We start from the raw sequence: 24,775 nt of genomic DNA on the forward strand, positions 1-24,775 counted from the left end.
GTAATGTCATTTCAAAACACATTAAACTTTGCTCATACTTCAGCCAAACATTACATGAATCAGCAGAAACATTCCTGAACTACTGTTTACATAGCCTCTCTGCCTGATGAAAGCATGAAGGATATATTTCCTTCTCATGAGCAGCCTTGTTTTGAACCACACTGTGCACTTGTCACTAGGACGTTCTGCATTCTCGTTCCTCTGATAGCCGAGGTAACAGGGCTCTACAAGAGACGGGTCATATTTCTTTACCAGGTTTGCCAAGGACAGCGGCCTGTCTCCCAGAGAATAAGCATATGGTACGAGTGCTTCCTCAATAAATTCAACACGGTGACTGAGTGCGAGCCTGTTTTCTTTTATTCAGACACTTCAACATACTGGTAGAAACTTTTCTTCCACTGACATCACAAAGCCTTGGTTAATTTCCTTGTTTGGGTCCAGCCAGAGCAAACTGGAAAAAGCCAGGCTAATCTGCTGCCTCTCCTGTTCACTGGACGCACAAGTAAAAGTAGGCTTTTCCTTTCTGAGCTGTTTCTGGAAATCTGTACTTTCTCAGACTCCCACGGTCACCCTGTGCTATCACAGCAAACATTTCACGCTGCTTGCACGGAGCCTGTAGACGGATCAGTGTGCAGTAATTTAACAGGCAAAACGAGAAATGTGGAAAATGAAATGGAAAGAGGATAGAGTCAGCAATGCTGCCTGCAAATGAATAACAATGAATAACAGATGTGTTATCAACAGCCACAAACTTATTTAATAATCAAAATCTAATAATCATGATTGGTATCATTTTAATTACTTACAGGACATATTCACAAATAACTACATATCAGGTATACTTTGATAAAGGTAAATGATTAGACCCTTGTACATTTTGTCTAGCATTCCGTCATTCATTTTAAGTAAAGTTGACGGGACTGAAAGTTAAGCGCCATCTAGTGGCAGGAAAACACATAGCGCTTCTCTCTTTCTCTCTCGACATTTTCTTCAGGTCTTTCCATGACACGGACATTTATAATAATACATAACTGTGTGAAGGATTAGACACACCATCTAATGGTGAAATCTTAACGTTTTATTAATGTGTAAGGTTATGAAAACCACAGGTTCTGTGTGTATCTTTTAGCAACAATACACTGGTTCACTAAAAATCAAATTTTGGATTGAATGTGTAATAAAGTAAATACTAAATCGATAGCACAAAATTGTATAATAATTTACTTTACATATTTATTTAGATACTTTCGTATTCTGCTAAACCTAGCGTCACCAAATTACTTGCATTTGACACCATTTGTCATCAGCTAAGAATTGACCGGTTAGTAAAAACCATTGCTGTTCCATTTGAGACCATACTACCCTTCTATAATTCATATGCTTTATTACCTAGTGCATAGTGTAAGTGCATAATATACAGTACATCATTTGGGACGCTAGCTAGTGTTCCCAGGTTGCTGTGTAAGTACTAGAGCTTTGACCTCAACCCAACACTGAATACCTTATATAATGAACTAGAACACTGACTGCACCCTAGGCCTCCTCACCCAACATCAGTGCTTGACCTCACTGAAGCTCTTGTGGCTGAATGAACACATCTCCTCACAACCATCCTTCCCAGAAGAGTGCAGGTTCCTTGGATGCTCAGAAAGCACGAGTGTGACGGTCAGGTGCCCACAAACTTCACACAGGTGTCCACAAACCTCACAATCGCTCATTTTATTTTGATACTTGATCATTAGATTATTAGATACTTGATCTTTTCGTTTTGATTCTTTTATACTGTATCATATATTAATTCTGTTACAACATAGATAGCAAATTATGGTGGATTTACACTGATCGTGCATAACATTATGACCACTGACAGGTGAAGTGAATAACACTGATTATCTCCTCATCATGGCACCTGTAGTGTGTGACAAGGGCCAAATTGTGATAGCTAAACGACTGAATCAGAGCATCTCTAAAACTGCAGCTCTTGTGGGGTGTTCCTGGTCTGCAGTGGTCAGTACCTATCAAAGGTGGTCCACGGAAGGAACAGTGGTGAACCGGCAACATGGTCATGGATGTCCAAGGCTCATTGATGCACATGGGGAGTGAAGGCTGGCCTGTGTGATCCGATCCAACAGACGAGCTACTGTTGCTCAAATTGTTAAAGTTAATGCTGGTTCTGATAGAAAGGTGTCAGAATACACAGTGCATGATGGGTCAGGGCTGTTTGGCAGCCAATGAGGGACCAGCACAATATTAGGCAGGTGGTCATAATGTTATGCCTGATCGGTGTATATTTCTAAATACCAGGTGAAAGAGCTGTACAATGGCTCCACCTGCTGGTGCCTGATTGCTACGTGTTACCTGACTTGCTGTATTCTTGACTCGTATATAAACTGTAAACATATTGATTATTCATGTTAATGAATAGTTCTTCCATTCACACAGCGTCGTAGGCTCGTATATTATTTGCAATATTACTATTACTAAAGCATCTTACTTTGCTTTCCTTGCAGAATTATTAATGGACCTAATGGATCATTCAACACTGAACTAAACGTTTTCCCACCGCAATTCTGACTAATCCCGCCCCCTGCCTTATGATTGGCTAATTGTTCTCTTGTTTAAGAGCGAACTCGCAGTTGTATGGCTGCATTGTCGCCGCTGAGACCCAGCAGCCAATCCTGGCTCGGTAAGGGGGGAAATGTTTTCAATGTGAGTGGAAAACAAAATACGCTGCTAACTTGCTCATTTAAGAACCGTAGCTAAAAAAAGCGCTAAATCACGAAGAACTATATTACAAAACCTTTTTAATTTTACATTTCAGTGAGTAAAATTGTCATACTGTACCATTTCCAGCGAGATGCTCAGTCTTTGATTTGTTTCCGTTGGCTATGATGCAGCTCACTCGCTTGTCTTGTTAGCGTATTTGTGAATTATCGTTTCCATAGTAACAAAACGTTCACGTTAACCTAAGTTAACCGAGACTATAAATAATCATTTCTGTCAAAAGTGAAGGAAATTTTCGTTCTAAACGTCTTCTACACGGCTAAAAAGAAGTAGCAAAAATCGACTTTTCTTTTTAAAATTTTAGGCGCAACCCGGAAATAATCCCTTGACCCCCTAGCTACGTTATAGTGTGCGTTTGAACTGCACGTGACTAAAACAGTAATTTAATGCATCCATTTTGCTACAGTAGAATCTTTTTGCATGCACAATCATAATTTTATAAACTGACGAGTAAGCGTGTTGTCTCTGACCCATCCTGAGCAGGTTGACCCTGTGGAGGTGGAGAAGTTGTAATCATTTACACATAATGAAGAAATAGCAGATCTACCCTACAGCAGTCACCATGGCATGTACACCATTTATTCTGGATGGTGGAATATCAACAGAATTAGAGGAAAGAGGATTTCAGATTCAGGTATATTCAAATACAGACCTAGGCTAATGCAGAGTCTAACAGAACTACTAACTTTTTATATGGATGAGAGAGAGAGAGAGAGAGAGAGAGAACAATGGACTGGTTTCTGGTTCTTCTTGCAGGGAGATCCATTATGGAGTTCAAGAATTTTGTACACAAACCCAAAAGCTGTTAAGGATGTGCATTACAGGTATTTCAAGGACTGTTACAATTGAAGTTGTGTTTTAGTTCATATCTAACTTACAATCTGTCTGTTTGAAGCTTTCTTCAGTGTGGATCTGACGTTATCACAACAGCCACATACCAGGCTAGTATTGAAGGATTCATCAAGCATCTTGTCCTTAAGCCGGAGGAGGCCGAGGACTTGATTATGTCCGGGGTCCGTTTAGCCAGGGAGTCAGCAGCAGACTTCATGGCCAGCGGTTTAACAGCAGGTGTTTCCCCGCATGATTCCTAATCAACTCTTAGTTCATGGCTGAAAATCCTAGAGTAAAGAAGGTTTGATGATATTGTACTAATCATTAATGGTGATGGTTTGCTTGTCCAGACAGAGGAGTGCCTTTGGTGGCAGGTTCAGTGGGGCCTTATGGGGCTTTTTTACACGACGGTTCAGAGTACACAGGAGTCTATGCTGGCAGCATGAGTGTAGAGGTATGGTGGAGTTACTTGCACAGTCTAGTATCTTGTTGCAAAATATCATACTATGTGTAAAACCTCTACTGTACTTGGCCTCAGGAGCTGAAGAATTGGCATCGGCCACAGATTCGCAGTTTGGTGTCTGCAGGTGTTGATCTACTAGCACTGGAGACTATACCAAGTCTTAAGGAGGCAGAAGCCTTGGTGGAGCTGCTGAGAGAGTTTCCTGATGCTAAAGCCTGGCTTTCCTTTTCCTGCAAGGTAACGTTACATTACATAAATTCTATGGTTTGTATAGCAATGTTTTGCAATCCTGCTCTTCACTATGACAAAGTATATTCTGGGGTCCTTGCTACACTATATGGCCAAAGGTATGTGGACACATGACCTTTACTCCCATGTATGGTTCTTATCAGTGTTATTGCTGTTGTTGGAAACACACCAATTTATAGTATGCTGTAGCTTTGCGTGCCCAAAACATGTTACAGCATAAAGCATGCACAAAGTAAGGTCCATGAAGATGTGGTTTGCAAAGGCTGGAGCAGAAGAAATCAAGAACTGCCTACTTGAACACCTTTGGGATGAACTGGAATGCCAATTGCACCCCAGATCTTTTCACCTGACATCAGCATTGCTCTTGTGGCTGAATGAACACAAATCCACAAAATCTAGTGGCAGAGGAGTGGCTGATATAGCAGCAAAGATGGTACAAACTCTGGAGCATCTCCTTCCATTCTTACATCCCCTTGTTCTCTTAATGCAGCTACCCAGATATGGGAGGATCATTGATCCTGGAGGACACAAAGTTGTGGAATCTTGCCAACTTCCCTCAGATTGAAGAAGCTGCTCAGATGAGTAGTGAAACATTTTGATCTAACTACAAAGAAGTCCAGTTCTTGACACATGACTCAACCAACAGATATCTGGAACAGGAGGTTCAACAAGCACATATGATTGTAATGGTTAGATGTCCACATACTTTTGGCAGTATAGTGTAGATGAGGCTTATGTGACTGAAATTAATACATCTACATTAATTAGAGTATACTTTTTATTTTTTTATGACACCAATAGCAGCAGACTTCAGCTAATACCTGACTCTGAGTCAGTGTCAATCTGGCAATCTGAGTGGGTAGCAATAGTTACTGAATAAGTCTGAATTTTCAGAATCATGTCTAAATAATCTGGCCTCAAGTACTGAAGGTGAAAGACTGCAGCATCTGTTTTGCAGGATGCCCAGAATATTTCAGATGGCAACAAGTTTGCCAGGGCTGTTCAGGTGGCCTGTAACTCCGCTCAGTTGGTTGCTGTTGGGGTGAACTGTTCTCCACCTGCTCTAGTGACACCTCTTCTCGAATCTGCAAAGTCACACAAGACAGCCAACGTGAACTGGGTGGTCTATCCAAATAGTGGGGAAGACTGGGATCTCAGCACAGGGTGAGTGTATCAGCAGTGTTAAACTTTAAGAAACAAAACCGTTAAGCTGCTGTATGATTATTGCACCAAGAAAGGACTATGAACATGATCAAGCATAACATTATGACCACCTACCTAATACTGTGTTGGTCTGCCTCTTGCTGCCGAAACAGCCCTGACCAGTCATGCACTGTGTATTCTGACACCTTTCTATTAGAACCAGCATTAACTTCTTCAGTAATTTGAGCAACAGTAGCTCGTCTGTTTGATTGGATCACACGGGTCAGCCTTCACTCTCCATGTGCATCATGACCCTGTTGCCGGTTCACCACTGTTCCTTCCTTGGCCCACTTTTGATAGATACTGACCACTGCAGACCAAACACCCCACAAGAGCTGTAGTTTTGGAGATGCTCTGATCCAGTCGTCTAGCCATCACAATTTGGCCCTTGTCAAACTCGCTCAAATCCTTACGCTTGTCCTTTTTTCCTGCTTCTAACACATCAACTTTGAGGACAAAATGTTGACTTGCTGCCTAATATATCCCACCCACTAACAGGTGCCATGATGAGGAGATCATCAGTGTTATTCACTTCACCTGTCACTGCTCATAATGTTATACCTGATGTGTGTGTATATTATATATATATATACACACACACATATATATAAATAAACTGTCCTGTTACTAAGAACCTGGAAAGTGCAAAATCATGCTTGACACTTTCTCTAAATTTTACCTAAATGATTTCCTTAATGAAAGCTTGACCATTATCAGTGATTACACATTTTTTTTAAATCAGTTTATTATTTGACTTAGATTATGTGGTGTCTGCCATCAGCTGTTACCATAGAAACAATAACATATTAGATCTATATAATTTCTGACCAGTCTTAGTTGAACATTGGGCAGCACTGTGGTGTAATTAATGTGATATCCACATTTGCAGATGGCGAAGACAAGAAAGGATTCCCTTTACAGAGCTGAGTGTTGAGTGGAAAGAACAAGGGGCGTTATGGATCGGTGAGCCGAACATTATTATTATTTTTAGTTCTATAAGAATATCAAAACATACACTATATTGCCAAAAGTTTTGGGACACCCCTCCAGGTGTTCCAATCACCTACATGGCCACAGGTGTATAAAATCAAGCACCTAGGGATGCCGACTGCTTTTACAAACATTTGTGAGTGTGGGTCGCTCTCAGGAGCTCAGTGAATTCAAGCGTAGTGATAGGCCACATGTACAATACGTCCATTCATGAAATTTCCTCACTACTAAATATTCCACGGTCAACTGTTGTTGGTATTATAACAAAGTGGAAGCAATTGGGAAAAAACAGCAACTCAGTCATGAAGTGGTAGGCCACGTGAAATCATAGAGCAGGCTGAGGTGTACAGTGCCTGGAAGTTGCTGACTTTCTGCAGAGTCAATAGCTACAGACCTTCAATGGTCTACAGCTACAGGCTAGGCCTTCTTGTCCAACATCAGTGCCTGACCTCACAAATGCTCTTCTAAAGGAATTTATGTGCATGTAAAGGCAGACGTCCCAAAACATTTGCCAGTATAGTGTATGTCCTGACTCAATCTCCTGTCAAGATTTGTGGAGTAATACTGCTCTTTTTGCTCTTTTGACAGGAGGCTGTTGCCGTACCAGTCCTGCTGACATTGCACAGTTAAAAAGTCGATTAACCGAAACAGAAAAATCACAAATTTAAGACCTCTCCCCAAAATACACACACACTAATTTTTAGAAGAAATTGTATAAATATTTATTAAGAAATAAAAGCAACCACCTATTTCCAGTTCTCACTGTCTTTAAATGTATGTGGGACTTCAGATAAGTGGAGACACTCGTCATAATACATACTCGAGATGCTGCTGAGGCAAAAATTACAACGGACACCACAACGGTTCACATAACTTGAAAGCCACCATGCTCTCGTACAGCATTTCACAAAGAACTGATATTCGGTCACCATACACAATAATAGAAATGTCACTGATGTTTCATTTCACAGTATGTGATTACACCGCCTTAAATGAGGAGAGAGAGAGACTCACAGTCCTGTTCAAACAGTCCTCTTGCTTCAATTAGTCAGTGTGGCTGTTCTATTTTCTCATGGCTTCTACTTATATTAATGCACTTTAAACTTTAATCATAACATACATTATACGCGTAATGTAAGTGAACTCACTAAGTTAGCCCATTCTGTGCTTCAGGTGTTTATGAACAAGTCCTTCTTTGAAGCACATGACTGGAATGACACTAATGGAATGCGTCACGCACATAAAATACTCACCGTACATTTGGGTTTATAGACCGCTGCACATTTTTTGTTTGATCTGCCCGTTTTTACCAATCCTGTTGCTAGAAGTCTCTGAACTGACCATAAGGAAGAAATAGCTCACCCCCCCAACTCCCCCCTCCCAGTTCTGATCTACCTCAGTTGTTGATTGGCTTGAACAAGTGTGTAGAAATCCCAATGGAGATGTAACCACTTCGTTTTTAGTCAGCGATGTCCTCGTCCAGGTCGCTGTCAGGGCAGCCTCGGTGGCCATATTCTGCGGTGTTAGAGATCCGTTTCCAAGCTTGCTCTGATTTCTGATTCCCCGTGCTGTGAGAGCGGCCCAGGTGCCCGCGTTTGGTTTCACCTTCATCTACAGCTTCCCCTGCTGAAGTCTGGCTCCGCTGATCCGCTCCCTGTTGGTGGTTATCGTGCCTCAGATTCTCCAAGTTTAATGCCCAAGGTCCGATTTTCTGCCAGTTCACTCGTTGGAAGGCCATGAGACAGTGTAGGTTGCCTCCCACCTAAAAGTAAGATGAAATAAAAAGTGTTATTTCATTAATAATTAAGTAAGGATGTATCCACTTTATGATGTGAGGAATAAAATGTTCCAAATTCTTAAGTCACTGACCTTTTTGGTTTTCCGAAACTGAATGCCTCTTTCTGTATGGCGAATGTCCAAGTATTCTGGGTTCTGTGTGTTCAGGTCAGTCACAATATCGGCCCACCTAAATTGAATGCGTGAAATCAAGGTTTGCAGAACACAACTAATCACCAAATGAATGATAGCAGCTTCTAAAAACTCAAACTACAATTCACATTTTCTTGAATATTTACAGGAATTCCTGACCAAATCTGAGATATAATACTAGTCCCTATTCATTAATTTATTCCTCTTTAGTAATTGTTTGATTATAGTCAGGGTATTGATGGATCTGAATCTCAGGAACACTGGGGATGAGGCATGAACCTGGCACTGGTAGCTCAGTGGTGTCGGACCACTGATTGAAAGGTTGCCACTGCTGGGCCCTTAACCTTCAACAGCTCAGTCATATAAATGAGATGGTTCTGGATAAGGGCATCTGCCAAATGCTGTAAAGGAATGCACCCTGGATGGGACACCATCCATCACACACATTCACAGTTTAATACCGCCAATCCATCTATCGCATTTTTTTTTTTTAGGAAGATAAGAGTTCCTCACACTTTGATCCCTCTACACCACAATGTTGCCTGCTAATCATATCTAATTGAATAATTAAAGGAGATTGTACTTTTTACAGTGGATGGCTGGATGTTTCCTGCTTGGTTCCCCAATAAGAATCCAGTGCTCCATTTCATTCAGTGCAAGTGGTCCCCTGGGGTTAAAAAAACAAAACAAAACTCCAACTCAGTAAACACCACAGAACACTATTCTAATTGATTATCTACTGGTGTGCACAGTGTTGGTGTTAACATATAAGAATACTGCGGGGAGAATAATATTTCACAAGAGATCACTTTTAAAGAAAAGCAGTTTGTTATTGTGGTGTACCTGTAAGCTTTGGCAGCTTTTAATGGGGTAGCTTCGAAACCCACGGGGCAGAAGTAGTGGTTCTGACAGTGGTAAATATAGGCCATAGATTCATCTCGTAATCCTTGGGTCAGCTTAAGCAAAGCTCCATCAGCTAGTCAACAGAAGCACAGTCACAACATTTTGTCAATATGTTCATTATAGAATATTATCATTTTTAGAAATATTTAGTACTATATTTGTTCCATAGTGATAGGCCACCGAGACAACAGATAAAAACACTGAGAAACACAGAAAATACAGTGATTAATATTTCATAGTATGATGTCATTTTAAGTGATCCTACATTTCCCAGCAGCATCTGATACAAATTAGCCTGAGAAAATCACAGACCATGAAACTGGGGCTATGCCCTCTGGAAATGTGTGAAGAGATGGTTAAAACATAAACCATATTCTTGAGTTGATGGAAAAGGCCAACACTGGCACACATTATTGAAGAAAATCACCTTTCAAACTTTGTATAGTTGAGTGCCTTATGTGGACTTCTACAAATTGTTCATACTTTTTGAAGTCAAATCAAGAGGTTTATTGTCATTTCAACCTATACACCGATCAGGCATAAGGTTATGACCACCTGCCTAATATTGTGTTGTTCCCCTTTTGCTGCCACAACAGCCCTGACCCATCGAGGCATGGACTCCACTAGATCCCTGAAGGCGTGCTGTGGTATCTGGCACCAAGATGTTAGCAGCAGATCCTCCATGGGCCCCACCTCGCAACATACATGACGTAAAGGATACTTTAATGACTTAAGGGATACTTTTGATAGATACTGACCACTGTAGACTGGGAACACCCCACAAGAACTGCAGTTTTGGAGATGCTCTGATCCAGTCGTCTAGCCATCACAATTTAGCCCTTGTCAAACTCGCTCAAATGCTAATGCTTGACCATTTTTCCTGCTTCCAACACATCAACTTTGAGGACAAAATGGTCACTTGCTGCCTAATATATCTCACCCACTAACAGGTGCCATGATGAGGAGATCATCAGTGTTATTCACTTCACCTGTCACTGTTCATAATGTTATGCCTGATCAGTGTATAGCTGGTCCAGTACACAGTGAAATGAAACAACGTTCTTCCAGGACCCTGGTGCTAAACAGAACATACATACATAACAACACAGAACTAAGAACTAAATACATTAATTTAGTTCTATTTAAAATGCATATGTGCAAACTGCAGACAGGACAAGAATACAATGGTATACACAGAGCAGCACTGACCAGACCACTGATTTATTATAGACCACTGCTTTTTATGGTGTCTTCAGACATGAAACACTCATTTCACACCAGGTAAATGATTTTAAAGCGATTGACATGTAGCTCACCCGTCTCTCCTGCTGTCTTGTGCTTCCCATGGGGTTTATACAGAATATAAGAGCATCCTCGTACACGGAAATGGTCATTGATCTGTCTGAACCATCTGTGCCAAAACAAGACCAAGAGACGGGGAAAATGTAACTATCAGGTACCTCAAAAAGACAAAAAGCTTTCCAGTGGGGTAAGCAGAACAATCATACCTCATTAAAGTGGCATTCCCAGTAAAAGGTCCAAACTTGATATCTTCAAATGGAGGCTGGAAACCGAGAATATGTAGAGCTTCTTCCTGGGAAATGGGTGGAAGGCTGACCAAAAAAAAGAAAAAAAAAAAAGAGTTTCCGTTTATTAGGGATGTAACCAATTACAAATCTATATGTAATGTGTTCTAAATGGAAACATATACACAGGTGTTTTCTTCTGCTTTTTTTCTGAAATAAATCTTGCCACAAAGTTTCATACAGCATCTGGTAGAGAATAAAGATGTGGAAATAAAAGCGGTAGGTTTCTTTTAGTTGTGAGTGAGCCATCGGTTATGAAGCTCGCAGGATAAACAAAGGCCACATTTAATTTTATTAATAGGCCCAAAGTGTGCCAAGTAAACATTCCCTACACCATTACACCACTTCCACCTCCACTAGCCTGGGCTGTTGACACAAGGCAGGCTGGGTCCATGGATTGATGCTGTCGGTGCCAAATTCTGACAGTACAATCTGTGTACCTCAGTAGAGTTTGAGATTCATCAGACCAGCTACATTTTTCCCATCTTCAACTGTCCAGTTTTGGTGAGTCTGTGTCCACTGCAGCCTCAGCTTTCTGTTCTTGGCTGATAGAAGTCTTTGGATGTTCTGTCTTGCATTCTGAGATGATTTTCTACTCGCCACAAGTCGATATTTGAGTTACTGTAGCCTTTCTGTCAGCTTGAACCAGTCTGGTCAATCTCCATTGATCTCTCTCATCAACATGGTGTTTCCATCTGCAGAACTGTCGCACACTGCATGGTTTTTCTTTATTGCACTATTCTGAGTGAACTCTAAAGATTGTTTTGTTTGAAAATCCCAGAGATCAGCAGTTACAGAATTGCTCAAACCATCCATGCCACAATCGAAGTCACAGAGATCACACTTTTCCTTCATTCTGATGGTTGATGTGATTAGCTGAAGCTCTTGATCTGTATCTGCATGATATTTTTTGCATTTTGAATCTGACTGTTTTTATCATACTTGTTAATCTGGCATTTTACCCACAATGACTTTTGCAGGCACATAGTCTAGGCAAGATTGAGGTCAATTGTTTCACACAATGAGAAGCAACTGCAAAGAACTTTATGAATTAAATTCTCACATCTAGACTTAACTCTAGAGCTTGTTAGCCCTTTCATACATGAATCGGTTATGTACCTTCCAGCTCCAAGGGTACTGTACAGAAAGTTCCAGCAAGAGACGAGCGAGGAAATGCCACATGAAGTTTTATACTGAGGGCGGCTGATGCAGTACCTACAAAGGTGAAAGAAGAGCAAAAACAAAATGTGCTTTGTCTGTTGTTCCTTTTTGTAAGACAACTGGGTAAGAGAGTAAGATCTGCATTTTTCACCATCTGCGTAAGTCCAGGACTTTCCTCTGCTTGATTTCTTCCAGAGAAGCTTGTGGTGGAAAATCCAGCACATTTCTGCTTGATCGGTCGGATGACTTCATTTTCTTCAAACCAAATTTCTTTATATTACCTGTAAATATGTGAGAAATGATAAGTACTGTGTTCTGTGGCTTTAGAGTATACTCTGCATGCTGTATACTTAACCAGAACCCTGCTCAAAAGTGAGGAGAAATGTGACTTGTATAAGTCTGGCTTGTATAAGATTTAATCATGACAAGGGAATTTGGGAAATAGTATTTATTTATAATACTGGGGAACCAAGTCATCACAGAATTTGCTAGCTGGTCCCTGCTACTTACTTTCCCTTTAACAAAAAATGTTCAATGTCTTGTGAAATTTTAATTTAATAAACACTAATAGACTGGCATTTAAAAAAAAAAAAAAGGTAATACAAAGGGACGAGACAGGATTTATTAAAAATGATAAGTCGCCCTAGACAGTGGTTTTAAAATCTACATTTGGTTTCCTTCACAGAGGAGTACCACATGATAAGGAAGAGGCAGACTGCAGAGATAATTGTGTAACTGATTCAAATTAACATGAAGGTCAAAAATGCAAATCCCAGACTTCTGTTGCGTCTCCTGCTCTGATGCACTTGTCTTGTATAAGTTTGGTAGTTTGGTTGATTAGATTTTACACAGTTTCTGTACACTGGAAATATGGAGATGGATGACTCTCCATCTACGTCACTGAAACATAGGCAACATTAACAGATGGTTTGTAGGGCAATTCATTTGCTTTTTCCTCACTAACCGCAAGTGTGGAGCTTCAAATAGACTCATACAGATAACACTGCACAAAGGCTGTGAAGTTAGATCACACATGCAGAAGGAGCTGGATCAGTACTTTTTCTCTTTGTATGTATAAAACAATTATTAATGAATCCTACCTGTCCTGGCTTTTCGTGTTAAAACGGCATCAAAATCGGTGGTGTCGATCTCCCAGGCTAAAATGGGCTTGGAGTTACTGGACAAAGTCTCTTCAATATCACAGGCATCAGAAGGTGTATGGATTTCTGAAGCCTGACCCTGGGAGATAGTGATGGTGTTTGATTGACTCAATGGCGTACTGCCGTCGTGGCTGGACTGGGGAACATCTCTGGGGGTGAGGATTGGACGGGCTTGATTGAGCAGCGCATAATCAGAGCACACTGTGTAGAATTTCTCCCGGGAATGTGTGACCGGGCATGTCCATGGGAGCTGGAGCTCGGCGCTGGAGGCCCGTCTGGTGCGCAACGTATCACGGCCAAATGGGTTCAGGAAGCCGCGCTCATTGTCTTGGCCCGGCAACCGTGTTGGGGGTGCCGGGTCCTTGGCACCAGATATGTTACCGCCTTCACTTTCTGCAGTGTTAGGCATTGAACACTTGGATGACAAGAAGATTGCCTATTGGTCGGTTTTGGTTTGCTGTGACTCCTTGGCCCTGTTTTAGGAAAGAAAAATGAATGGGAATAAGAACACCACAGCAGAATTAACCAAAAAAATTCAACACCAATGCAGCCTGGGAAAATTATGTAATTCCTGTATCCATTTTGGTTTCCTCTAGGATCTCTATTTTCTTATTAAAAGATGCTGGTAGGTTGATTGCCTAGTCTAAAAGGTGTGAATGAGGGTGTGAATGTGTGTGTGTGTGTATGGTGCCCTGTGATCAACTGCTTAGTGTTCCTGCAATAAGCTTTGTGTCCACTGCAAACCTGACCTGGATACAGTGCTTACTGGATGAATGAATGAATGAATGAATGAAATAGGTATAAGTAAACTGAGAAATGTTAATTAATAATTTTGGGGAAAAAATCATAGATCTGGAAAGCTCTACCTGAATCCCTCCATCTAATTATGCGGCACACCACATGTTTGATAATGTACACTGTGTTGTGGTTATTTATTTCAGAGCCATCAATGGGTACAGTGTAACAAACAAAGTCACATGTACTGGTATACTCCTCAGACCATCTCTCAAACAAAGCTAAATGTATAGAAATTATTTTTTTTTACTTTTATACCGGATCGTATATATTAATTATGTTACCACGCAGATAGTAAATTATGGTGGATATACACTATATTGCCAAAAGTTTTGGGACACCCCTCCAAATCACTGAATTCAGATAAATTAGAGCAGAGACTGTGAGCCAGACCTTCTTATCCAGCATCAGCGCCTGACCTCACAAATGTGCTTCTAGAGGAATGGTCAAAAATTCCCATAAACACTCTCCTAAAACTTGTGGAAAACCTTCCCGGAAGAGTTGAAGCTGGTATAGCTGCAAAGGCTGGGCCAACTTCATATTACATTCATGCGCATGTAAAGGCAGGCGTCCCAGTTTTGTCCTGGCTTGCAGGCTTCATCCCAAAGATGTTCTGTCGGGTTGAGGTCAGGACTCTGTCTTTATGGACCTCACTGATGAGAAGTCATGTTGGAACATCCCCAAACTGTTCCCACAAAGTTGGGAGCATGAAATTGTCCAAAATGTCTTGGTATGCTGAAGCATTAGGAGTTCCTTTCACTGGAACTAAGGGGCCGAGCCCAACCCCTGAATTCAATGACTTGGAGGGGTGTCCCAAAACTTTTGGTAATATAGTGTATTTAAGCCACACAGACATAAACAGTAAGGCCACACACTACCACTATAAAAATCCGAATAATATACTGTATATACCAATACAATTATTGACAACAATCTAATCAATAGTAAAGAAAAAAAATGCCTGCGTCTACAAATTCACATCCCTCGTGAATGATTTTTTTTTACGGCATCATCATCATCATCATCATCCACCACAATATAACTAAACTGACATCAGATTGTTTGGTTAGTGTTCCTGTGTGTGAATAAAGCTGAGTAAACCCTCTATAATCACTGACACCAGGCTCTTCAGCTTAATGTAGCTGTAACTGTAGCATCACATGAGAATGATTAAATAACATAACCCACCCTATAAGGGGGCGACCTGATCTACGACCAGAACACTGTCGAAATGTAACATGTAAATAAAAAACATATGCGTCGAATGCTACACAATGTAAACATAAAACAGGTTACAGACACGTACCTTGAGGTTATAAACACCGCATGAAGCAAAGATAAAGGGACAACAACACGACTTGTCAATACACTGGCCTTCTGTTAAAGAGGCTCTTCTGGTTTATACCAAAACGGAGAATAACGGAGGGTGGTCCAAATAAAATGACAAATAGGTGATGCCGAAAACAAACAGTGCTAACTGTAAATTTGTTAAATGGCAATTACATAAATAACCCAAAAGCATAATTTTCTTACTATCATGAGGCAGGTGTCTACTAAAAGGCTGTGAAAGATGACCAGGAAGCGCTTCCCCCCTCCTCATCCTCCTCTGAGTGGTTTGCTTAAACAGGTGAAGAGAAGATAAGAGTCGACTTTGGGAGTCTTCAAATCAAAAGGCTGCGCTGCAATTACGCATAAGTCAAGTTCGACTACTATGTCAACATAAACCTTGTGATTTAAAATAATCATTAATGTTTTAAATTGCGCTATTTTTTATAGTCATATATTGTGTCGAGTACTGTTTAATAAAATAATCTAAGCACCTAAGTAAAGGATCTATCACAGCTAGTGCTTGTGGAAAATATGGCGAACGTAGATTAAAGATTTAAAAAGAAAATACTGATTTTTGGTATAAATCTAAATATGCATAAATTAGCTTTAGATATGACTTTACATGACACTGTACACTGTACTGAGACAATTATATTTGAAGCCTGTAGCCCCCTAGTGCACTGTAGTACACAGTACACAGATTTGGGACGGAACCGGTTAAGTCACAGAGGGTAGTGTCCAGGGTTTGGAGGAAGCCTCGGCGCTAATAAATTATTAATCATCTTTCAGTTTCATCTTTTGTTGGTCTAACGTGAGCTCAGCCCGCTACTGAAAGTCTTTCGTGGACGTGTCTGCCAGAGCTACTATCCGCCATATCTACTGCACTGGGACGCTCATTGTAGGTCTGTTTGTCTTATAAATCTTCCAAAAAAAAAAAAGCATTATTTCTTTTGAATTGTATGTGCTGAAAACCTTGTCCGAATACTTCCCTGATTCCTGTTGATTAAAGTTATTCTAACTCCGTGGTGAACAGCGTGAATAAAGGATATTGATTGAGCAGGTTATTGATCATCTGTTAAACCAGCACCAGATCCGTAATAACCGTTATAAGAGCCGGTTCAGACCAGCTTTCTTGTTCGCTTCAGCATGGACATGCGCAGTTCTTGGGGCGCGTGCTGTTAATGCCCGCCGACCATTATTTTTTTTTTTTGCAAGTATGTGAGACTTGCTAGCCCGCCAAAATGAAGCTCAAGTTTTACAATGGCGGGTTATATCCTGAATGTGGTAAAGCTTTTCAGGCAGTGTAGAAGAAAGCAAACTGTCATGAAGAAATATTATTAAATGACTCATTAGCTGACATTTGCGTCTGTAGCTCACAAACCATGCTTCTGCTGTCCAGCTTCATGTTTCAGAGATTTGTTTGTGTACACTATATTGCCAAAAGTTTTGGGACACCCCTCCAAGTCATTGAATTCAGGTGTTGTTTTTCAGGGTTTATGCTCGGCCCCTTAGTTCCAGTGAAAGGAACTCTTAATGCTTCATCATACCAAGACATTTTGGACAATTTCATGCTCCCAATTTTGTGGGAACAGTTTGGGGATGACCCCTTCCTGTTCCAACATGACTGTACACCAGTGCACAAAGTAAGGTCCATAAAGACATGGATGAGAGAGTTTGGTGTGGAGGAACATCGGTGCCTGACTAGACGAATGGTCAAACATTCCCATAAACACTCTCGTAAACCTTGTGGAAAACCTTCCCAGAAGAGTTGAAGCTGTTATAGCTGCAAAGACCGGGCCAACTCCATATTACATTCATGTGCATGTAAAGGCAGACGTCCCAGTTTTGACCTAGCTATCAGTCTCCACTCTAATCCATCCCGAAGGTGTTCTACCGTGTTGAGGTCAGGACTCTGTGAAGTTCCTCCACACTTTATGGACCTTACTTTGTGCACTGGTGCGCAGTCATGTTGGAACAGGAAGGGGTCATCCCACACATTTGGGGGCATGAAATTGTCCAAAATGTCTTGGTATGCTGAAGCATTAAGAGTTCCTTTCACTGGAACTAAGGGGCCAAGCCCAACCCCTGAAAAACAACACCTGAATTCAATGATTTGGAGGGGTGTCCCAAAACTTTTGGCAATAAAGTGTATTTCCAAATATGATTCAACAGTTTGTTCTGTGTTTTTATTTTATATCAAGATGAGATTCAAAGTCACTGTTTATCACTGAAGGTCATGATACTGATAAATGAATAATGTGGTCTTCAGGTAACCAGTATGAGTCAGAAGATGATGATTATTGACACTGACTGCGGCATAGACGATGCCCTGGCTATAATGTTGGCCCTGTCCTCATCCAATGTGAAGATCCTGGGCATCAACTGTTGCTTTGGAAACACTGATGTGGACAATGTGTGTAAGAATGTGCTGCGTGTACTGTCCGTGTGTCAGCGTACTGAGGTGGGTCCAGTGCACATCATTACAAAACTTTTATCTGTATTAGATGTTTGAACAATTACACAGTCACCGGGTGTATCACAATGCCCAGGTTTTTTAAGAGCAGTGGAAGCTCTGCAGTTAAGTAAGTGGACGTCTCATCAGAAGGTCATGAGTTCAAATCCTCGCACTGAAATATTAACCCTCAACTGTTCAGTTGTATAAATGAGCTAAATGTAAGTTGCTCTGCTTTACGATATCTGCCAAATGCTTTAAATGTAAAGTCTCCTCTTGTGTCAGTGGATAATCATTACAGGACTTATTACTTATTAAGTACTCATACTGATCATAGTATAAAAAAGAGACTTTGCTCTTCCACCTGTAATGATTTATAATCCGAATATCTGGTGCCACAAAGATAATGATTGAGAGATTGAATGCCACACCCTGTTTAACTATTGTTCCTGACCATATTATTTCCCTTTCCTGGCCAATATCTATCCATATTCTAATGCTCACTTTTACATTTACATTTCATTACATTTACAGTATTTTACAGTCAGCTAGCTGTTTGATCTAGACTAGCGCTAGTATTTGTTGCTGCTGTACAGTATGAAAGCTCTGTATTCATCTTCAGATGTCAGGGCTGCTACAGACTGTAGGTAAAGGACATCTTTGCTGGAAAAATATGAATGAAGATATGTTAATGAACCTGGAAAACCAAGCTCATTGACTAATATCTATCATTATGGTATCATGATCATTTCTATCATTTATACAACTGAGCAGTTGAGGGTTAAGTGCCTTGCTCAAGGACCAAGCAGTGGCAGCTTGGCAGTGCTGGGATTTGAACTCATAATCTACTGGTCAATAGTGCAATGTCTTTAAAAACTCAGCGTGATAATTCACCATGTCACTAAGCAGGCGTTGTCTCAAAACGGTCTCATGAACATGACCTCAGCTGATAAAATAACGTAGGGACCTGTGATGTACACAGAAACAGGACTTGCCTGTGCTCATGTAGGTATGCATTCATATTTTCAGATTCCTGTCTTTCGAGGAGCAGCCAGCTGTTTGGTTGGAACATCGAAACAATCAAAAATTCATTTCGGGACAGATGGATTGGGAGATGTTCTGCAGGACAAAGACCCTGACGAGTGGAAAACTAAAATACAGAAAGAGCATGCGGTTAATTCTTTGATCAGACTGGTGAATGAGAATCCAGGGCAGGTAGGGAAAAGTAATGAATAGTAAATAATACACGTTGTCTCAGAAGTCTCCATACTTAGGGGAAATTAGCACTTTTTTAAAAAATGTTTTTTATAACATTTTTTCTGAATGTACTGTGTGTCAAATGTAAAAGGAATGTATTCAAAGTGCAATTTCATACATAACACTAGAAGTGTTAACATGAGTTAATCACTAATGGGAGAGATGACAATCATGTCAAGGGTGTTTTGTGAACAGTTATGTTAATATAAAAGTGTTAACATCCCATATGTATTGAGACTTGAGGGACACTGGTATACTTCACCATGCTTTCCTGCCCTCTTGTGGTTGACTGTGTCTTATTCATTTAAAAGGTTTCTCTTGTTGCACTGGGTCCACTGACGAATCTAGCTCTGGCTGTTAGAATGGACCCCAGCATTTCCAACAAGCTGGAGGGTTTGTATATCATGGGAGGCAACCAGGAAGGTAAGAGTCTGAGAGCCCTGTTAAGCTTACTTCATGAGCAGGATTTCTCTGAATGTTTGTCTTTGCAGGTAAGGGAAATATGACGCCATGTGCAGAGTTCAATTTCTTAATGGATCCCGAGTCTGCCTATGTAGTCTTGGAGGAATATGTATGTCCCACACACATAGCCACCTGGGAGTTTGCCTGCAGAAACAAGCTCTCTTGGGTAAGAATTAAAAAGCAGTGTGGAAAAAATCACATCAGCACTTTGTCTTCCTTTCATCATTTCTAAATGCCTAAATGTTTTCTAAGGCTATATCTTTATTACTGGTAAAAAAAAGAAGGAAATAACAGGATGTTCTATTACAGAAAGTATTCAGTGACATGATGGTATGATACAAGCTGACAAAAAGTCTATTATTTTCAGATAACAGCATATCTGATGGGTTTTCATATAAATAAATAAATAAATATATATATATATATATATATATATATATATATATATATATATATATATATATATATATATATATATATATATATGAGAATAGAGTTTAGTTTAATTTTGAGGAATAACCTGGAGACTAATGACTAAATATCTCTGTACAGAAAACTTCACCTCATGAACAAGTAATTTTTTTCCCTGTATTACATAAGAGCATGCTCTTAAGTTTATTATTCCCTTTAGATTATGAGGCACATCCACAGTAAAAGTCCCTGTGCTATGATTAGCACACAGAAAATTAGCTAATCAAATTTGAGGATTCAGCAGCACCATAGTACAACATATTTATTTGTTTAGACTGAGTACACGAACATACCTTTCATTTTAGGAGTTCTTTGACGAGATGGTGAACCAGGACACTGCAGCTGCTCGATTTATGAAAACAATCACCTCCAAATGTCCGGCTTACTCTCGGGAGCCTGGTAATAAACCAGGAGATATACTTTTTGGTTCAGGGTTCGTGTCCTACGATGCCTATGCTATGGCAGCATGCGTGGATGGCAGCGTGATCACAGAAAGTGTAGAGTATGCTGTTTGTGTGGAGATCCAGGGAGAGCTCAGCAGAGGCATGATGGTACTGGATGTCACAGGCCAGCTGAAGAGTAATCGTGTGTTTTTGATGAAGTCCTGCGACCTCACCAAGTTCAGTTCCTTGCTCATGAATTCCTTAAAGCAGCCATGAAGAGTGATTGCAGAGTGATAGCACAGTTTATGTTATTCTGTATTTTTAATTAGATGATTATCTTAAATTCTGAAGTAGACTTAACTTTTTAGGACAGCAGACAAATCCATTTATGCTTGTGTATTGTTATGCCAATATGTTATACATTTCAGCTAACAAATTTTAAAATATCTGAATGGAATTCTTAAATATTACACATTGCCCCAAACAGATTTTTCTCTGTAAATGAAAGAGTTTAAAGGCCAATAGCAGGGGAAGTCTCTCTAGCACCTCTGGTGCTTTTAATGGTAAACAGCTTTGATCGTAGAATTTGAAGGAAATACATTGTGGATTTACCAATGCACTTCAACTGATATGATTTAATTTATTGTATCTCATAATTATCCTGGTTTAAAGATTTCTCATCAGATTGTCTTATTCTTTAGCCCATAAACATTACAATTGTTTGTTTTTTTTCCAGTCTAATTTTCAATATATGTTAAGCCATTGTTTAAGTTATGCTAATAAAACTAAGAAGTTCAAGTGTTTTTTTAAAAGAAATTACCTGTCTGTGTGTGTGTGTGTACAGTATATGTACACGAATACATCTCATTTAAAAATGAGCAGGAAAAAAAGAACCAATCACTTAGAAGATATTGCTGCCTGATATGTTTATTTCAACCAATGTAACGGAGGTCTCACTCATGGTTGCAAATGAACCATGTAGAAAACAAACCCCTTCCAAGTACTCCTTTAAACATTAAATTAAAAAAAAAAAAATTAAGCAAACAAACCATTCTTTATCCAGAATCCAATAAAAATAATAAGTTAAACCTCAAATTCTCAATGTGGTCATGGATTGGCATTGACCATAAAACACCAGATGAAGACTTCTGACGTCCTTCATTCCTGTATCTGTTTTAAACTGTAACTTAGGTTATCAGAAATCAACAGGATCGGCCAAATTGGTTCTAAAATGAATGAAACTCTTAAATCAGGGCCCATTTTGTCAGAAAAGTGGGATTTAACACAAAGTGCTCCATTTAGAGTTGGGTAATACTGCACTTGACACCATACAGTAATACTGGGCCATATACTTTAGTTCCAAAGAAAAAACACAGTATTACTCAAAATCTAGAACTTTAAAAATAATAAAAATGGGCAATATAATTTTTCTTTTTGTTTTAGATCAAGGTCTTAATTCTCTGAGTAACTTAATTTTTTTGCAGTTCTCTTAAATATCACACCCCTCGAAATAAAATGACTTAAGATTCAACCTGAATTTGGAGAGGAATGAAACAGAAACCAATGGAAAAACCAATGGGCAATTCAATCAAAAAATTTCTCCAAAGGATTTAACAGTTAAAATTATATCAGCATACCTAGGACCTTTTGTAACAAGGAAAACTAAAGACTCCCTAATAACAAAAACCGTGATGACATTCGTTTTGTTGCTGCAGGGGGCCTGTGTTCCTTCCTCTTGTTAGTTAGCGTTGCCGCTGTCAGGGTTGTTTGGCCAGGGATCGGAGTTCCAGCGGCTCAGTGATGGTGGCCATCCGTTCCAGGGGTTGTAGGCCTGGCCGAGGTCAGTGGGGGCAGGAGTGGCTGGAGCTGTGTGGCTGACCAAATCGGTGATTTGTGAGGAGTGTAAACTGGTGTCAGGACCCGTAGACCAGATGGAGTTGCTGAGGGACAAACTGGGGGACCAGGGGTTCAGAGACTTCCCGAGGATGGTCTACGGACACAGATGGGTCAGAGGTTACACGTCATATATAAACAGGGCTTGGAAAACAAAGTTATGCCACATTTTTATGTATACAGATTTCTTTGTGAACTTAGCAGAAAATACACAAATTTTATCTTTCAGTAATGCTGCCTCATATTCCTAGAGGAAATTCAAAACAAAGGACTTTATAGATAAACTTTTAAAGGATGCAGAAGAGCAACATTGTGAGAAAATCAATATAATCAAAGATGTAAATCCCTGCTAATGAGGTAAAGCATTAAACAAATATATTGACTGACAGAACAGTCATTAAAACAAAGGCAGGCTAACCATGTAATGTATGGTTAGCTTGCAAGCCGGTATATTTGCACTATTTTCTGATGAGGATTAGCCATTTCCATTTTAGTCAAGAACTTTCATTAACTGACAGTAAAATAACAGCATGGTAGTGCTGTCTCGGAGGATCTTACAGCTGTTGGAGTGGTAGGGGAGCCACTGCTGGAAGGCCAGGGGTTTGAACGTTCAGTGTCCCAGATGGAGGTGTACTCAGGCCAGCTTGACTGTTGCTCAGAATTCTTGGGTCCTGCTATACCGCTGAACACTGAACACACACACAACTTATATCAGCACATTGTTTTTATTAAACATGCATTTTGGCTAGTTGTGTGTTGTGTTGCGCTGTGCCTATATACCTGTAGTCAAGTTGAGTGGGTTGTGTGGCCCAAATGTTGAGAAAGAATTGATGGAATTATAACCAGGGCTGCTCATGTTTTCAGCAGGACTCCATAATCCAGAACTACTTGTGAGAGAATCAACATTTAGTACACATTACTAATAAAATGTAATTTATGCACCAGAACATGGGTCGTCATGTACAGATTTGAGTATGGCCGTTAACTTGCCTATCAGAGCTGTCACTCTCTACTGATGTCATGTGAGGTAGAGGCACCTTTCCAAGACATTCAGCCTTTCCTAAGCCACTGCCGCCTGTGAATGCGCACACACACACACACACACACACACAATCAGTACACCTGCACTAAACACAGCAATTAAATCATGTTGCATACTCATTATATAGCTATTTATTTGTACACACCAGGGCTTTTATCATAGCCGGCAGCCACAGCTGCAAAGGTGGGATTCCCATTTTGACCAGGTAAAGATGTGGACTTGACCAGTTTGTTCCCAGGAGCCTTCTTTGAGGTTACCTCACTATAAAACAAAAAAAGGATTATTTAAAAAAAAAACAAAAGAAAAAACACCACCACCTAGTGACAAGATTATAAATGTCTAATATTTATAAGCTTTTATGAGTCAGTGCTTAGATATGAGCACTCAGGCTTAATTCTTTTATATGTATTGTAATTCTCTCTCCTGATAAGCTTTGGCGCCAGTGTGACCCCTTGAAGCATGAAACATTTTGTGCTTTCCACCACAAAGTAACTGGCTTAGTTCCAGGGTAACAATACTACTGGTCTGTAAGTGAGAGCCAGTAATATGAAAGGGATTGGGATGGATTTCACTGCTATGACAATAACTCTGCTTATCTGTTAGAAAGTTACTGTCTTGACCTCCTCCAAAATAATGCACCAATGAATGAAGATTTGAAGAATATTTCTAGAGATTTTAGGAGTAAACCAAAGTAGACTAGTAGTTATTGAAACTGGTGTGACACCACTATATTAGGTGCTAAGATAAATATGCGTTACTTTATTTTGCAAATGTTAAAGAAGCTAAAACACTTAATCCAGGAGTAAGGACTTGCACAGAAGGACGATATAGCCCATGCATGGATTGTTTGACCAAGGCTTTTTTGGTTAATTTTGGTATCAATATATTTTTTATGTTAATCTTGCTTAATTTTGCCTTTAAGCAGTTTCTGTTGTACTCAATCCTGTACAATAAAACGTTAAAGTAGCTAAGCAACTGCTGGTTTACCGAAGCTGTATACCGGGTTTTGTGACATTGGTGCAAACTGAATAGAAGCTAATGACATTTTTGATTTTGTCTTTTCAAAGTCTGATAGACTTTGTATGATAAAATATAATTGAAAAGCTAGTACAACTTGTAAAATCCTTCATGCTTATTTCCACACATTTGCATTAGGAAATTTCCACCTTTGCCAGCACCTAGCACAACTTGGGGGAAAAAAATAAGTCATATCATTGTGGCCGAGTGTTTGTGGGATTGAGGATTTCGGGCAGGGAAACGGTGTACCTGCTGGTGTTGAGCACGCTGCTGTAGCTGATACGAGGCATCAGGGTCGGAGAAGTAGGAGGAGGGGAACAAGTTCTGGTGATGGCAGAGTTGGGTCTCTTTAAAAATGGATCTGCATTCATGGTCTGAATAGAGATCTGCTGAAGACTGTCTGCTGCTGATGACA

The 24,775-nt window shown here is 40.0% G+C and overlaps 5 protein-coding genes across 8 annotated transcripts in view; 2 read left to right on the top strand and 3 right to left on the bottom strand.

Moving 5' to 3' along the window:
- nme7 (NME/NM23 family member 7) overlaps positions 1 to 3,183 on the bottom strand; it is a 40,015-nt gene extending 36,832 nt beyond the window's left edge. Inside the window, exon 1 of the mRNA XM_058402671.1 lies at positions 2,845 to 3,183. Coding sequence (XP_058258654.1) covers positions 2,845 to 2,847 — 3 coding nt within the window. The 5' untranslated portion in view covers positions 2,848 to 3,183. The remainder of the gene's footprint in view (positions 1 to 2,844) is intronic.
- On the top strand, positions 2,659 to 9,142 carry zgc:172121 (uncharacterized protein LOC337599 homolog). Its single transcript, XM_058402674.1, has 9 exons — positions 2,659 to 2,709; positions 3,268 to 3,418; positions 3,541 to 3,608; positions 3,680 to 3,852; positions 3,966 to 4,069; positions 4,154 to 4,315; positions 5,286 to 5,491; positions 6,420 to 6,493; positions 7,109 to 9,142. Exons 2-9 carry the CDS (start codon positions 3,347 to 3,349, stop codon positions 7,186 to 7,188), a joined length of 939 nt encoding a protein of 312 aa, XP_058258657.1. The 5' UTR covers positions 2,659 to 2,709; positions 3,268 to 3,346; the 3' UTR covers positions 7,189 to 9,142.
- LOC131361515 (basic immunoglobulin-like variable motif-containing protein) lies at positions 7,218 to 15,947 on the bottom strand. 2 transcript variants are annotated; one of them, XM_058402670.1, is made up of 10 exons: positions 15,588 to 15,947; positions 13,200 to 13,732; positions 12,251 to 12,380; positions 12,058 to 12,153; positions 10,861 to 10,965; positions 10,669 to 10,763; positions 9,293 to 9,425; positions 9,033 to 9,116; positions 8,390 to 8,486; positions 7,218 to 8,282 (listed from the first exon to the last, which is right to left on the bottom strand). In XM_058402670.1, exons 2-10 carry the CDS (start codon positions 13,666 to 13,668, stop codon positions 7,980 to 7,982), a joined length of 1,512 nt encoding a protein of 503 aa, XP_058258653.1. In that variant the 5' UTR covers positions 13,669 to 13,732; positions 15,588 to 15,947; the 3' UTR covers positions 7,218 to 7,979. The 2 variants fall into 2 exon arrangements, with proteins under 2 accessions (XP_058258653.1, XP_058258652.1); XM_058402669.1 differs by having other exon boundaries at positions 15,361 to 15,947.
- Positions 15,948 to 16,132: 185 nt separating this feature from the next.
- si:ch211-201h21.5 (uncharacterized protein LOC555526 homolog) lies at positions 16,133 to 21,220 on the top strand. 2 transcript variants are annotated; one of them, XM_058402672.1, is made up of 6 exons: positions 16,133 to 16,285; positions 17,653 to 17,844; positions 18,865 to 19,050; positions 19,404 to 19,515; positions 19,584 to 19,720; positions 20,331 to 21,220. In XM_058402672.1, the coding sequence occupies exons 2-6, from the start codon at positions 17,662 to 17,664 to the stop codon at positions 20,682 to 20,684; spliced, it is 972 nt and encodes a 323-aa protein (XP_058258655.1). In that variant the 5' UTR covers positions 16,133 to 16,285; positions 17,653 to 17,661; the 3' UTR covers positions 20,685 to 21,220. The 2 variants fall into 2 exon arrangements, with proteins under 2 accessions (XP_058258655.1, XP_058258656.1); XM_058402673.1 differs by having other exon boundaries at positions 16,138 to 16,281.
- A 97-nt stretch (positions 21,221 to 21,317) lies between these two features.
- tmem131 (transmembrane protein 131) overlaps positions 21,318 to 24,775 on the bottom strand; it is a 42,715-nt gene continuing 39,257 nt past the window's right edge. The window contains exons 36-41 of one of the 2 annotated variants that reach the window (XM_058402667.1): positions 24,610 to 24,763; positions 23,489 to 23,604; positions 23,292 to 23,376; positions 23,082 to 23,185; positions 22,860 to 22,990; positions 21,318 to 22,398 (exon numbers count right to left, since the gene is read on the bottom strand). In XM_058402667.1, the coding sequence (XP_058258650.1) occupies positions 22,147 to 22,398; positions 22,860 to 22,990; positions 23,082 to 23,185; positions 23,292 to 23,376; positions 23,489 to 23,604; positions 24,610 to 24,763 (842 nt within the window). In that variant the 3' untranslated portion in view covers positions 21,318 to 22,146. Of the gene's footprint in view, positions 22,399 to 22,859; positions 22,991 to 23,081; positions 23,186 to 23,291; positions 23,377 to 23,488; positions 23,605 to 24,609; positions 24,767 to 24,775 lie in introns of both variants that reach the window. The other variant, XM_058402666.1, reaches the window with a different exon arrangement.

The sequence above is a fragment of the Hemibagrus wyckioides genome, linkage group LG11 (assembly GCF_019097595.1).
Source record: "Hemibagrus wyckioides isolate EC202008001 linkage group LG11, SWU_Hwy_1.0, whole genome shotgun sequence".
NCBI classification, from domain to species: domain Eukaryota; kingdom Metazoa; phylum Chordata; class Actinopteri; order Siluriformes; family Bagridae; genus Hemibagrus; species Hemibagrus wyckioides.

Coding starts and splice junctions, on each gene's coding strand:
- LOC131361515 (XM_058402670.1), bottom strand. CDS start 13,668: ATGCCTAACACTGCAGAAAGTGAAGGCGGTAACATATCTGGTGCCAAG. Junction 9,426..10,668: donor CAAGACAGCAGGAGAGACGG/GTGAGCTACATG, acceptor TCTGTTGACTAG/CTGATGGAGCTTTGCTTAAG. Junction 9,117..9,292: donor AAAGCTGCCAAAGCTTACAG/GTACACCACAAT, acceptor TTTTAACCCCAG/GGGACCACTTGCACTGAATG.
- zgc:172121 (XM_058402674.1), top strand. CDS start 3,347: ATGGCATGTACACCATTTATTCTGGATGGTGGAATATCAACAGAATTA. Junction 3,419..3,540: donor AAAGAGGATTTCAGATTCAG/GTATATTCAAAT, acceptor TTCTTCTTGCAG/GGAGATCCATTATGGAGTTC. Junction 5,492..6,419: donor GACTGGGATCTCAGCACAGG/GTGAGTGTATCA, acceptor CCACATTTGCAG/ATGGCGAAGACAAGAAAGGA.
- si:ch211-201h21.5 (XM_058402672.1), top strand. CDS start 17,662: ATGAGTCAGAAGATGATGATTATTGACACTGACTGCGGCATAGACGAT. Junction 19,516..19,583: donor CATGGGAGGCAACCAGGAAG/GTAAGAGTCTGA, acceptor TTGTCTTTGCAG/GTAAGGGAAATATGACGCCA. Junction 19,721..20,330: donor GCAGAAACAAGCTCTCTTGG/GTAAGAATTAAA, acceptor CTTTCATTTTAG/GAGTTCTTTGACGAGATGGT.